This window comes from Mytilus edulis, chromosome 10 (assembly GCF_963676685.1).
Source record: "Mytilus edulis chromosome 10, xbMytEdul2.2, whole genome shotgun sequence".
Lineage (NCBI taxonomy): Eukaryota > Metazoa > Mollusca > Bivalvia > Mytilida > Mytilidae > Mytilus > Mytilus edulis.
In genome coordinates, this window is record NC_092353.1 from 4,345,957 (window position 1) to 4,360,830 (window position 14,874).

The 14,874-nt window shown below is 29.1% G+C and overlaps 1 protein-coding gene across 2 annotated transcripts in view; it reads right to left on the reverse strand.

Moving 5' to 3' along the window:
• The window catches only part of LOC139493179 (centrosomal protein of 290 kDa-like), a 52,444-nt gene that overhangs the window by 32,049 nt on the left and 5,521 nt on the right, over positions 1-14,874 (reverse strand). For both annotated transcript variants that reach the window (XM_071281362.1, XM_071281363.1), the window contains exons 4-24: positions 14,563-14,618; positions 13,238-13,390; positions 12,635-12,688; positions 12,098-12,250; positions 11,480-11,593; positions 10,987-11,055; positions 10,527-10,616; positions 9,698-9,938; positions 9,042-9,220; positions 8,450-8,520; positions 7,836-8,028; positions 7,488-7,561; positions 6,140-6,287; positions 5,341-5,506; positions 4,685-4,740; positions 4,070-4,234; positions 3,381-3,533; positions 2,580-2,705; positions 2,186-2,278; positions 1,568-1,717; positions 987-1,067 (exon numbers count right to left, since the gene is read on the reverse strand). In XM_071281362.1, the coding sequence (XP_071137463.1) occupies positions 987-1,067; positions 1,568-1,717; positions 2,186-2,278; positions 2,580-2,705; positions 3,381-3,533; positions 4,070-4,234; positions 4,685-4,740; positions 5,341-5,506; positions 6,140-6,287; positions 7,488-7,561; positions 7,836-8,028; positions 8,450-8,520; positions 9,042-9,220; positions 9,698-9,938; positions 10,527-10,616; positions 10,987-11,055; positions 11,480-11,593; positions 12,098-12,250; positions 12,635-12,688; positions 13,238-13,390; positions 14,563-14,618 (2,585 nt within the window). The remainder of the gene's footprint in view (positions 1-986; positions 1,068-1,567; positions 1,718-2,185; positions 2,279-2,579; positions 2,706-3,380; positions 3,534-4,069; positions 4,235-4,684; positions 4,741-5,340; positions 5,507-6,139; positions 6,288-7,487; positions 7,562-7,835; positions 8,029-8,449; positions 8,521-9,041; positions 9,221-9,697; positions 9,939-10,526; positions 10,617-10,986; positions 11,056-11,479; positions 11,594-12,097; positions 12,251-12,634; positions 12,689-13,237; positions 13,391-14,562; positions 14,619-14,874) is intronic.

Genomic DNA, 14,874 nt, shown 5'->3' on the forward strand with positions numbered 1-14,874 from the left:
ACACATAGCAGATATAAGACATAACAGAGATAAAGCTGTGGCTGAACATTTTAACCAAGAGGATCATTGTAAAGAGGACATGACAGTTCTGCAACAAATTTATGATAAATCCGCAAATTACAGAAGATATATTGAGGCACAAGGATGCTAAAACTAAATACAATTAGACTATTTGTAATCAACGTTAAAAAAGAATGACTTTAATCAAATCTTATATACTTTAACTTTCATTCATAAAACAATATTACAATGTCATGTCATTGGGACGTCAAAGTATTGTGACATAAAGTTTCCAAGGAATTATATCTATAACATTTTAATTATTGAAAAAAAAAAAAATGTCTGCCATGTAGTTCAGAAGAAAAAGAAAGAAACTGAAGAGGGCCTATGGCTGAAATGTCTTAAAAATTGGTTTAATACTACAATAATGCAAAATTAAATGATCATAAAAAGAGAATATATTGCAATGACAATTAAGATACAAGTGTGGTTGGAAATTAACAATATGACAATCGTAGCCTTTGTATGATGTCAATACAGGATATATTGACCCAAAGGAAAATATCGACCTAAGACTTTGTCATCAGTCAATATACTCCTTTCAGACAGGTCAACATATCCTTGTATGGACCTTATACAAAGGTTATAATTTTGTAATGTATACACTATTGTATGGTCCATATACTTTGGACATGCCTCACAAATTCAAGTTCATAATGTCCAAGTTGTGTTGAACATGTTGCAACATTAATGCTAAGTCCACCTCCTTCAATAAATAACTTATGAATTAGAGAATGTAAACCGTGAATATGTCAAAGAGACAACAAAAAGACCAAAGAGCAGAAAATGGCCCAATCTTTATTATAATATTGTCTAATATTGATTTCCCCAAAATGTCAAATTCCTATAAAACACAGCAGAAAAAGTGACCCTTCACTGTGTTGAAAAATTCTGTTAAACATTTATTTATCTTCTGTCATATTTACCTTATATCTCTGTAAGTACCCCATCCTTTCTGCTACCGCTGTTTCAACTGAAGCCATGTCGTTCTTATATCTATTTATATCCTGTAACAAGATTTACAGTAAAATAAGACAGTTAGAATATCTAATATTGCTTTCTCATCAAATTTTCATTTGGTTACAGAGAAAATAATGCATGTATTAGGTTGATATGTATGAAAACTATTTTGCATTCAAAAACCTTTTGTTGAAAACTTATCAGTCATATAGCTCATAGATTTAAACCTAAAAATAGGTAGATATAAGTTTTTCACTTCATGTGTCTATGATGTCACAGATCATTTAATTGTGTGTACATTGCCTGTTTCAGACTCGAAAGGACTGTGGGTTATTTTTTCCCCAATTGTTTAGGAAATTGTGGACATGTCTAAAAATCTAGAAATCCTGAAAACATAACATAAATTCCTTAGATTAGGAAATGGTGAGTTGGTCAATTTCCAAAAGTGTACATAAGAGATATAAATAACTAATGCCTCCTTCATTTCTTTGATTATTAAAATCCTGATCAAAATACAAACTAACACAACAGATTATCTGCCCCTTACCTTCCTGAGTTGTCCCTCCACTTCCTCTGAGGTATTGTACCTCCTGGTTAGAGCTTTCTCATTGACACGTAATACAGTAATTCTCCGTGTCATGTCTGACAGCCTCCTTCTGACTTCAGTGTCATCTTTAGATAATGTATCAATTAACCGCTATTGAAAAACAATTACAAAATTTTAGTGTAAAGTACAGGATGAACAAACCAGCATCTGGTCATATTTACAAACGAAAGAATCAAGCAGGAAACAGTAAAGGATTCCTTAAAAAAAACAGCAGAACATTTCTGTCTCTTATTCCACAATATTTGATACTGAGCATTTAACATTATTCTTTTATGGTATATTAGTAGAAGTAGCTATCTTGACTTCAGATATACAATGTGTGAAAGTCTATGTTGTAATAACATTCAACTTTGTTGTTATCCATTCAAAAGTTGCTCATGGATACTAATTTATATCATTCTTGTCCTCTGTTGAATACAGATAGCATGAATAAAACAAAAAATTTGTCCTCTAACACAGTTGCTAAGTAATGGACTGTAGGATGCATATAAATGAAACAGTGTATAATATTGATAAGCACAAAACATACTGACTGTACTGTACATTTAGATATCTTACATCAAATTCCTGAATTCTAACTCTATCTTCTTCTCTCTCTCCTTCAACTTTAGCCAATTTGTCTTTTATCTTCTGTGTTTCTTCTTCCCATTCCTAAAATAATGAATAATAACATATTGCATTTTAAACATAGAGTATAAATATATCAGTTGATAATAATTGGTATAGTAATGCATTCTTGTGTGCTGCAAACCAAAACATTTTGTATGTGCCTGTCGTAAGTTAGAGATGTACTTCATATTTGTTTTTCTTGTATTGAATTGTACTTAAGATTTGTCATGTTGGAGCCATGAAAAGCTTGTTATGCAGCATGTGTTTTATCATTGTTAAAGTCCTTACAGTGACAAATAGTTGCTAATATCTACATCATTTTGACTTTTGATTTACTACTTACTTTTTTATCTTTGAGATAATCATGGTAAACAAGTCCCTGTTGGTGCCTCATTACAGCAAACTTCCTCTTATAATTCTCCAGGGAATTCTCCATTTCTTTCATTGACTGCTCCTTTATTGATAGTTCCTTAAAAACATAAAAATTTACATTAACAGTTAACTTATATTTTTTTTTTAATGTCAATTATTTGCATATAGAAAATATTGTTACAGTCAATTAAAAAAAAATGTTAAAAAAAAAGCAATATACTTTATCAGTTTTGAGTTTATATCAAGAACAGTTTTATCCTGTTCCGATAAATAAGTTAATTTCCTCGCTTATAAATATAAAAACATTTATTTGTAGCAAAACAAATTACATATTCAGAGATAACGTTACTCTTTTCAGGTATTCGTTGAAGGGATTCACTAAAATCGACTTCTAATGACATATTTTTTAAATATTTATCACATCCCATATATCTTTATTACCAAAGTCTATATAAACTATAGGTGCACATTTGAATTTCATCAACATCAATAATGCATATAATACATACATAAACACAAACTATTGTGACAGAATCGCAGAAGGTGTTGTAGTAATACATAAACATTATTTCAACATTTCGGTTCTAAGCTTAAAAGATCTAAATATAAATTTACCTAAATTACACAGCTCTTTTACATTGTTTGTACTAATTAGTTTAATAAATTTGTACATCAATGTTTTTTTCCAATAATATGGCTTAATATAAATTGTTCTAAAACTTTGGTAAAGTGGACATTTGAGGATGAAATGAAACTCATCCTCTATATATACCTGTAGTGTAACTATTAAGTGTTCATTGATGCTGGCAATGACCTCTGCACTTGTTGTTGCCATGGAATCAGGGAGTGGCATTGTTTGGAACACACCTCCTGGACCGCCTCCAGATTCTACAGCTATCTTTAAATCACCTTCCAACTTCTCAATCTAATAATATATCAGTAATAAATATTGTTGTGCAATCCATTTGAGAAAATTCATTTTCAAGTACAAAACAAAATGAATAAATTAATTCTTCCAGTCAACTAAATCAGCTTCTTTTAATTCTCAATTCTTTATAGGAAACTTTCCTAAGGCACAATTTATAAATTTTGCACAATATTATCCATATTCCCAGAGCAACAGTTTTTTGGAATTACAGAGATCTAAAGTGAATTTTTAGAAAGTATTTGGAAGTGTGTTAGCTCTTTAAAATGATTATTTTGCAATGAAAAATACTAATAATATTTCATAGAAAAATAAGAGATATGAATACATGGTAATCACTATCAAATACGAGTTCACATATACTTTTGATTTTATTAGGTTTGTGTCTATACAAAACAAATAATAATGATCTTGCCTTGTCTGCAGTACATTGCGATTAGCTCCCTTTAATGATATAAATGTATTTTATGCCTATATTTTATATAAAAACTTTAATCAACATAAAAGTTAAGGTTTTTAAACCCCAAAATATCTACCTTCTCTATAGCTTTCTGTGTCTCCAGTTTAGCTTTACTTGTCTCTAATCTTGTCTGTTTAAGTTCATTCCTCAGTTCTTCATTCCTTCCCTGTAAGTTATCTACTTGTGCCTTCAGAAACAAAGATGTATCATAGTTTCCAAGAAGATTCTTTGCTTCTATTGCCTGTTCAAGAGAAATTGTTCATGTTTAATTTTTTTTTTAACTATCTATAATATTTTATACAGAGATTTCACCTTTCACCACAATTAACACAAATATTCTTTTTGATTAATTACTTTTTTTTCAAAATCAAATTCAAAATATTTATGGTAATGTGGATGTAGTTATTTTCCTGAATTTAGGAACGCTTGCATATTCATGAATATTTGATTATGTGGCTTTGCTCAAGTCTACATACATTCCTATAGAATATTTGGGAATAAATCTTACTACACAAAATTTACCTCATGTGTATCCAGTGTTCAGCTATGTTACAGATTTTATAAATTAAAATGTAGTTCTAAGTTGGAAGATTGAAACAATTACAAAACACACTTAAGTTACAAATTATGTGATACAGTTAATAATTTCATGAACAATTAATCAACAAAGCATTTAAATACAAAGACTTACAGCCAACATTTTTTCCAAGGTAGGAAACTGCATCTGTGTTTCTACCTCTCCTTTTTCTGAAAAAAAAACCTATGTATTAAGAATCATGTCATAAAACGAATAACAGACATTATAGCCAGTGAAGACTTATAAATAAACATGAAACAGTACAGGCAAAGGTTAATTGAAAAATAAAGTAGTATTAATCATATATTCAAATTTCTTCAGCTTTTGAGGTTCACAACACCCTAATATCTAAATTTTCGTTGTCATCTAGTATGAGGACTCTTTCATATAAACTTTTAAGTGACTTTAGTGGTTTTTGGGTCTATTAAAATTATTTCATAGAACAATCATGGAATCCAGTATTCTAAATATATATCCATTTTTATAGCGGTACCCTGGGTACTAATGAAGTCTATATAGAATATGGTAAAAATTATGAAAAAAAAGCATTCATGGACTCCATATAATGTTCCTGGAACAACTCTGATTTTTTTATTAGAAAACAATGTACCTACAAATCTGAAATGTTTTTCATTAAGTAAGATTTTTAAAATTTTATCACAGTACTTTGACAGTGTCTTACATATGATTTACATAGTGTTTGGCGTAGCATGTCTCACATATTATTTGACATACATATGTAGTACCTAAATTTCTATACAATCACATACCTGGTGAATATGTTTTGAGATTTTCTATAACTTCCTTGAGACCCTGTTCTAACTGTTTATTCTCTTTCTCCAGTTGATCTGTTCGTGATTTAAATTTAGCATTTTCTCTGTACAGATTATCTATCTCCTTAAAGTTCTCCTTCTGTACTGCATGATAATCATCAAACTGGAAAACATTAAACGTTTTTTCAAAATTTAACTAAGTAATTTTATTATTAAATCGAAATGCACATTAAAATCAATCAGAATCAAGCTTTTTACATGATTTTAATTAGCTGCATTGAATAAGTGGAAAGACATATTTCAAGTTACAATTATTCTTTACTTATATAGCTTTTATTATACAACCAAGCTGGTTAAATTTCTTTTTTTCATGTCTATATACTGATTAATTTAAATTATTACTTTGGTTTCTGGTCAGATGTTGTTGTAGATGGTACTCTTTGAGAATCACATTGTTCCCATTTCATGGAACCCATTTTAAATACACCTTATCGCTATTTGGAAATCTGTCCCGGTTGACCAGGAATCTGCCCTCTTGAACTATCGACGTCATACAACAATCACTTTTCCATTGTGGCGTAGATCTTTGAATTATGACGTCCAAATTTGACGGGAGCCTTTGTGAGGTCCAGTAATGGCGCAAAAATAGTGATAAGGTGTATTTGCATTGGGTTTGAAATCTTACCTTGTTTTTATGACACCTATTTCAATAGATATCATTTCCAAATATACAGTTTACCTAAAACAAAAAGCTTAAAATAATTCCTAAATTATGGTTTTTGGTATTAGAACACACCTTGATTTGTGACTCCTCTTTTTCCACCTCCTTCCTAATAGCTGTTGCTATAGATGGCCCTGTTTTCTGCATTCTCTGAGTTTTCAGTTCTTCCTGGAAGTCCATCACAGCAATCATATCTTCTGCTGGCAAACCAAGGGCGACCGCTCTGTTTACAAATAAATCATTATTATAACAAAATGTGAACTTGTATTAAACAATGTATGAGTTATTGTTTGACAAAGAAAATCTAATTCCCTATCATTTTAGTAGTGTGCTGCAAACATGCCCTATATCTAGTTTTCATATTTTCATTTGAAAAATACTTTAAAGGTACTTGAAATTAAGGCAGTTAAACTAATGTTTGCATGCAATATAAGAAATAAAATATAGAAGAAATATTTCCATCTTTCCAGTCCATGCCTCTGTTAAGACATATTCTTCATAAATTTTCAATTCATAGAAATTATGTGATTTAAAAAGATTCTGTCATTCCTTATTTTGCATACAAAGTTCAGTTGTATTGTGTATATCAAAGTAACAATTTAAGGATGATATACCAATAAAAAAGTATTGTTTTCTGTGTACTGACAGAAACTTTCATTCTTTTTCTAAAATCAACTCAGTCAGAAAGAAATTAAACAGTAACAACAAATCAAATGTAATAAAACAAACACTGACTCAAGAAAAGACCACAAGTTAAATTTAAATTGATTCAATATATTTCATTGATAACAGTTAAAATCTTATACTGATCAAAAGGTTAAAAGGTTTATATAATTTTTGAAATGATCAATATACAAACAACAATTAAGATAACTTGTTTCGGGTAAAACAGATTAATAAGAATATCACAAATGCAGGGCAAATAAACATAAAAGTTTCTATTTCTGATGATTTGTTTGAAAATATAACAGTGGTCTTTTTGGCTGAGTCAGTACATTATAAAGTCATAATATTATAACAATAAACAAATTCAATAAGATATTCACCCTGTTAAAGACTGACTAAAGAGAAATTTGACATGAAATAACAAAATAACAGTACAGCAATAAACATGATAAAATGAGATGTAAGGAAAGAAATAAGGTACATTTATTGAAATCCCCTATTATATGTATCTACATGACAGCTGAAGTGATTTTTAATTCAACTTTTCATGATGGAATTGACAGATCTTCTTAATGGTCTCACCATGTGTAACAGACAATCAAAAGTCATACATGTACTATATATCAGACATATAAGTAAAGCTTTTATTACATATAAAATAGACAATTTTGAGAATCTAGTAGTGGGGTATAAATGATGTAGAATTCAATATATAAAGCTGTAGTGTAACATGTAAACCATATCAGATGATTAATACCTTTGTCCTATGGTCTGTGCCATCTTCCTCATTTTCTTTTTCAAATCTATTCTTTCATCTTCAAGTTTTTCTATCTGAAAACAAAATAAGTATGTGTCTAATGCAATTACATAAATGGTAATGGCGACTGCCTTCTGACATTCACTCTTAATTTATATCAGGAGTAATGTAATTTTTTTCAGTAACTTTGTCATTAAATTCAAAAAGTATGTTTAATATACTGTAAAAAATATTTCTGAAATTAAGCAGACTTATCTTCTATAAAATTAATTTAACAGTTTAATCTTTTATTTTACCATGCCATGAACAAATTCGTTAGACCAACATGTGTATTTCAATCCAACTTACCTCCCTTTGTAGTATAAAGTTTAATGCTTTCTCTTCTTCCTTCCTCTTTGATTTATTAGCTTTGAATTCTGTGAGATCAATTGGTTCCCTAGGATCTAACCCCAATCTATATCTAAGATCCTCATTCTCTTCCTCCAAATCATTAAACTTCATCTCTATCTTATTAATCACCTGGGTCAGCTCTTCTATTTGCCTAAAAAAATGTAATCGTTTTATAAACAACTTATAAGGGAATAACAGGTGCTTGCAAGGTAGAAACAACATTTATCTATTAAAATTCTAGCAACTAACGTTAAGGTTAAATCCATACCATATAATATATGCCGTACTCAGGGAATCATTTACAAACTGTTGTGAATTTGTATATCCATTTTTTATACTTAATGTAGTAATATGATTCTTTTGGTCATGTTTTAATATCATTATAGCCAAAAGTATAGCAGACTTTAAAAAGACTTATATAAAAATTCATTATAAAATTTAATACACTTCTGCTATAACATCCCACAAACATGTGATTTTTACTTACAGTGCAAGGAAAGCATAATAAGTAAATATTTGTAAACTATTCGTTTGAGCATTTAAGAGTAAATTGTAAGTACATCATTTCTTACCTGTCTCTGATCCTAACTTGATGTTTACAATCTTTAATTTCCTGTACAGCCTCAGCAAGCCCATACTCTCCCTGAAAATAAATATGTCAAACAAATTAGATACATACATTTCTTGTTTAATATATCAATTGGTAAAATGTAAGTGAATGGATTTCTATTTTCTGGACTTTTGAATTTTTGCCTTTTTTTATCATTAATGTGATAATGTGTACAGATAAAACACTCACTATGACCTAAATGTATTCAAATACAACCATTATTTGTTAGTGTTTATCTTTATCTTTATCATTTTATTAGATTAAAAGATTAATATATGTTTGTCTAAATTCTATTTCAAATTTTTGTGGCATTCCAAATCTCATGTTTTTGTATTTTTTACATTTCTGGGTAATAAAAGTGAGAAGGACTAAAAAAGCTATCAATGTTGCATGTCCTAATATCTAAAATATCATGTATGTTTCTGAATGATCATTGCTTCATTACATATTTGTTGTTTCTCCTTAACTTGTTTTGTAACTGTTAGGTCTTGACTGTTTCTGTTTTGTACATTGTTAACTGTACTTATTTACCCTTCATCATAGCTGTTACTTACCGACTCATATTTGGACATGCGTTCTAGAGCATCTATCAATTCCTTATCCTTGTCTCTAGCGTCGTCCTCAGCCTTGGTCAGATCTGTGTCGTGATCCTTTAGTTTCTGCTTCAGATATTTGATCTCATTAGTCAGTTCACGGATCCTTTTCTGCTGTTGATCCCCAGGACCTGTGCCAGCTGTTATGTATATAAGATAATTTTTTTCATTGATCAATGTGACTCGCATTGTTGCCATCTATTTTTATGTTTTAGTGAATGACTGTGGATCATTGTAGAACCTTTGTTGAATGATTATATTAAATAATAAAAACATGTGTATGAAATTGAAACATAAGGGCATTTATTGCCTGATTCTCAGATCTGAAGTACTGTTTTAGTACTTCCAAACTTCTGGGAACTAGTGCGGCCTTATATGCAATTAAAGGTATGGTGAGTTTTCTAGCATGGGTAACCAGAATGTATTGTTTTGACATGGAATGAGTGTCACTTCATTTGAACTTAAAACGAAAGAGCTATGAAAGCTTGAAATCAAGGAATTTAACATAGAAAGCAATGGGACCATTAATTAGTGGTTTTATTCCTTATATTTCAAATGAGACTTTATATCCTCAAGTTTTTGTGATTTTCCACTTATACTATTTATTGAACACCTACTTCTCTGTAGCTCTCCTTTCATATCTTCCATCAATGCGGCATTAGCCTCCATCTCATCCACGTAAACTTTGATCTGATCGGTAAGTTCTTCTATCTGTTTATCTTTATCTTTGATCACTTTAGAAAGAGCAGCTACTGAAGCTTTGTCTGTATCCATGGTAGCTGCGATCAGGTTTTCATTCAAGGCAAAGTTTTTTCCTTGAAGTTCTACAATAACTGCATCTTTTTGAGATAAGATTTCCTGAAATAAGTTATTCAAACATTATACTTTTTTACTTTTAGTTGCTTAGTAAAAAAAAAACTGTGATAAACAGTTTCCACATGTTTACAAAATTCATTTAGAAAATATGAAATAATGCAAATCTAACCTACTGATACAATTTTACTTCAATATTTTTAGTTTAAATACATCAAACTTTACCTACTATTATGATCATTTTGAAACAGTTAAAGTACTTTTTCATTTTTTTAATCATGATATTGGAATTATCATTTACTTATCATTTGTAATTTTTGAAATATCAAAATATCTCAGGCAGATTTATTTCATCAGTTGAATGAGCTTAGCTAAGCTATCTTTAGTGATGAAAACTAATTTAGTAGATCTGACTTAAACTTTCAAAAATATTTTTTTAACTATCTCATTGTACACCCAAAAGATTGAAACTACATGTAAAATAATAAGGGCTGTTCCTCTTAAAAATGCATGATACACTGTGATTACCTTTTACAAAATGGGGTAACCATGTTTGATGGAACAGCCCAAATAAATTTTATAAAAAAGAGATATTTAACAGCTTATCATCCTTCGTTTTATAGAATATCTTACCCTCCATTCTTCAATCTTTTCATTGACAGCCACCATGATAGCATCGTCAGCATCAGTCTTGGACTGAACCTGTTCATTCAGATCAGCAACCTACAGGAACCAGTTAAAATATTAAAAAAAAAAATTAGACAACAACAAAATGCCAGAGAGACAAGTTATACAAATAAATAAATTTGATTTTTTTTAAAATTTATAACACAATTTTATATTACTATGATTGCATTTAGAAAGGGTGTATTTGGTTATTTTTTTATTTTATTATTTGAACTGAAGCTATAAATAGATTTAAGACATATTCAAATTATTCTTTGAACATTATTATCTATACATTATACACATTGAAATAGTCAAGAAGGTCAAATCTTTAAAATGAAGGCATAGATACGTTATACATGTTAAAAAACATCAAGAAATGAAACCTCCTTATAACCTTTGTATCTATACTTCATACAACCCATACCTGAGCGTTGAGGACATCGTTTTCTTCCCGTAGTTTGTCTGTCACTGCATCACTCTGCTCCAATACTTTCTACAATTATAATACACTCTGTATAGAAATTACAGACATGAAAACATTAACATCATATCACTGATTATTGAAAGGTATATAACAAGATATAGTAGAATTTTTTTTACGATAAATGACATACAAAAAAATGTTTTTTTTCACAAATATTTTGCCATATAGACAAATATGTTTCTGATATTAACAGGCTAATTTAATCATTATTTCATAGAGTTCAATTGCCAATGTTCAGATCTTTCTGGCATAAGAATTGTACATCTAAATCATGTGCAAAAAAGTTATATATAGAGGAAATATGATTCATGTATTTGCCGTTTAGGAATCTAATGCATTCTGGGTAATGAATTTTAAAACTTAAACCCCAACCTTGTGTTTGATTTAAAAAATAAAAAAAAATATATATATATTCCTAAAAGGTGAATTATACCTTAAGTTTGAGATAATCTTCTGTGGTCTTGTCCATCTGATTAACAGCATCGTCCAGATTTCTCTGTAAGTCTGCAATCTGTCTCTCAAAGGCTTCATTAGCATCTGTCAAGTTCTGAAGAAAAAAGATTCAGCTTTGAAAAAAATTTAGTTTCACATATTTTGTACTGTAAATTAAGAAATTATTGCAATGCTTGTATTATTGCAAAAAATGTTACAGTATCAAAAACTCAAATTCATAGTTTCAGTACCAATTTACCTTAATAAAATATTTGCAATTGCATTAATTAGATTTTACATTTTTACCAAAGGCCAAGGATTCACAATAAATAATTGCATGTAATATTCTGAATTTAAAGTATTATGTTTTAAAAATTTTAAATTATGAGGTAGATATTGCTGATAAAATGTAACTTAAAAAAAACATGTTTACATATCATATTATAGATAACCATCAACTTTTCTTTTTTTCTTTTTGATTCTTAAATAAAAAACTTCAACTGATAAACATATTGTTTCTAGTATTGGTTATTAAATCTCCAAATGGTTATTCCAGATTTTTTTTATTTTTAGGGGGGTGGTAAAGTTACATAAAGGTTCTTCTATGAAGACCTTTTACCTGAAGTTCTTCCATAGCCTCTGCCAGTTCATGATTTCTTTTGGCTAGTTTCTCTCTGAAGTCAGCCTCATCACCTCTTCTTGTAGCCATACCAGAAGCCTGGGACTGCAGCTGCATCTTATAATCTGTTATATCTTGTCTCATTTGATCATTCTACAAAATAGATACAACATGTGAAAGCAGTTTGTCTTGTGTTGCCTCATTTGGTCAATACAAAAAGGAAATTCATTTAACATCATGTATATAATGATGAGATTACCATAAAAGGTTTTTGCAAAATTTAAGTATATAGAGTTAAATTTATCAATTTGAATCAATAATAACCGTTCTGGAAATTGTTTGTAGCATTCAAGATGGCAAATTATCTCCCTTTCTTTTAATTGTGATGTCTGTTACATGCTATCTTATAAACTTTACTTAGCAAATCAATTATTTTATGTTTTCTTTTGCTCTATTTTGAATTTCTAATTTACATGAACAGCACATGTTCATGCAAATTAATAAGTCTGTAAATATCTGTATATTTGTGTAACTTACATCTTGTCTTAGATCTTTCATATCTTTTTCTAGCTCACTTATTCTTTCACTGTACTGAAATAGAAAAGTAAAATAATAATCAAAATGTTAAAATAAGAAGCAGTATAATTGTTAAAAGAAAATTAAATTCAAACTAACAAACATGCTAACAAGATTTTTTAGATTATTTTCAATTTGACTTTTTGGTAAATTTCTATTTGTCCAAGAGACATTTAGTTCATTATTTCAATATCAGGTTGTATGTTTTGTTAGAATTTTTCTTCTCCAAACTCTTTTTAATAACAAGAAGAAACTCTTGTTAACAACAGGAAAAACAGGTATACATTCTGCTGTATTCTAGAAAAGACTAAAACCAAAACATATAATGTATGTGTACTATAGTATAATTCTATGACAGTGTATTCTATATAATTTGTTTATGCTGCTGTTTATTATGATTTTTTTTTAAAAGAACAAATTATTTTCCTTCTTACCTACAAAATGCATATCAAATCTAGTAAATCAATATAGAGTCAACAATTTACATTCAAACTCAACTCATATTTTACCCATACATTAATTTTAGTTTAAAGTAAAGGAAAGACAACTCTATTTACATATTACCTTTTCAGCAGCTATTTTCTCACTGGCCAAATCTTTACGGAGATCTTTAATCTCAGACTGCAAATCTTCATTCTGTCTTTCTAGTTCACTCACATTTTCCCTTAAAACCCTTGCGGTACCTCCTGCAGCGCCTCCCGTTTCTGGCCCATATTTCTATATAACAGAAAGTATGTCATTAGTATTGAAAGTATAACAAAATAACATAACAAAACAGCAGAAGCTTTCTGTGTTCAATTGTATTTTGAACAAGAATGTATTTAGTGTCATTTAAATTCAGTTTTGAAAAATATTGGATCTTAGTTTTGTATTTTGAGACTTTAAAAGGTATCATCGTTTTAGTACTTTGTATTAATTATATTATGGTACATATTACAAATTAAAAATAGGTAACATCCATAAAACCTGACAAAAACCAATGCTTTACTACTATATCATCTTAAACGGTTTTTAGGTAAACGGACAGAAAGTCACAGGACAAAAAGTCACAGGACATAAAGTCACAAATTTGGTAGGACAAAAAGTCACAGGACAAAAAGTCACAAATAATTTGTTGACAATTGTTTGAATATATAAGAGAAATATCTTGAAATATTTACTTTTAAATACATATATTTCTAAAGTTTAGGAAATTGTGTCATTATACCTGAAAAATCAAGGTTTATTTAATTTTAATCATGCAAAAGATATATTTCTTGGCACTATGAAGCCATTTAAGTGACTACCCACTTTGAAATTTTTGTTTTTTTAACAATTATTTGATCATCTTTGAAATTTTTTTGATAAATATTGTTTACAAAGTTAGTTTTTATACAATAGTTCCAGAAAAATACAAAAATAATTTTGTAGAAATAAGCGGTTTTTATTCAAAGAAAATAATCAGAAAAAATGAATTGTGACTTTTTGTCCTGTGACTTTTTGTCCGTGACTTTTTGTCTGTGACTTTTTGTCCTGTGACTTTCTGTCCTACATTCATCTTAAACAACCCTCATATTCCTGATTTAGATCAGACATTTTTCTAAAACAAAATGGTGGGTTAAACTTGGCAATATAGCTTGTTAAACCTCTTTTAATAGACATACAAATGTATCAAGTTTTATTTTTTTTCAAAATGATTGTACTTTATTTTGTACTGTTTTATTGTATGTTAGTACATTGTGTACTAGATCTTTATTGTATGTTAGTACATTGTGTACTAGATCTTTATTGTATGTTAGTACATTGTGTACTAGATCTTTCATATGTCGAAACTTGTTTACAATATCTAGACAAAAATGCAGTGTTTAAAGTTTGTTTGCAAACTGTAACCATAGTAACCAGACATTTACCCCAAGTTCTGCAACTTTTTTCTCCAATTCTTTCATCTTACTTTGAGCTTGTTTATCTATCAATAAAAATAATAGGTATAATTGTGCTGGATACTTTAAATAAAAAAGAAAAATTATTGTAATTCCTAAAATACATTTTTTTTAAACAAGATCTATTTTATGAAATAGGCAATATAGGAAAGGTGTACTGACATAAGTAGTCTCTAAACACATTAGCTCCATGGAGCTTTCGTTAGTAGAAGCCATATTAACTATGTGTATCAGTGAGAAAAATGTAAAAGCATAAAAATATAGTATATACCAATACACATA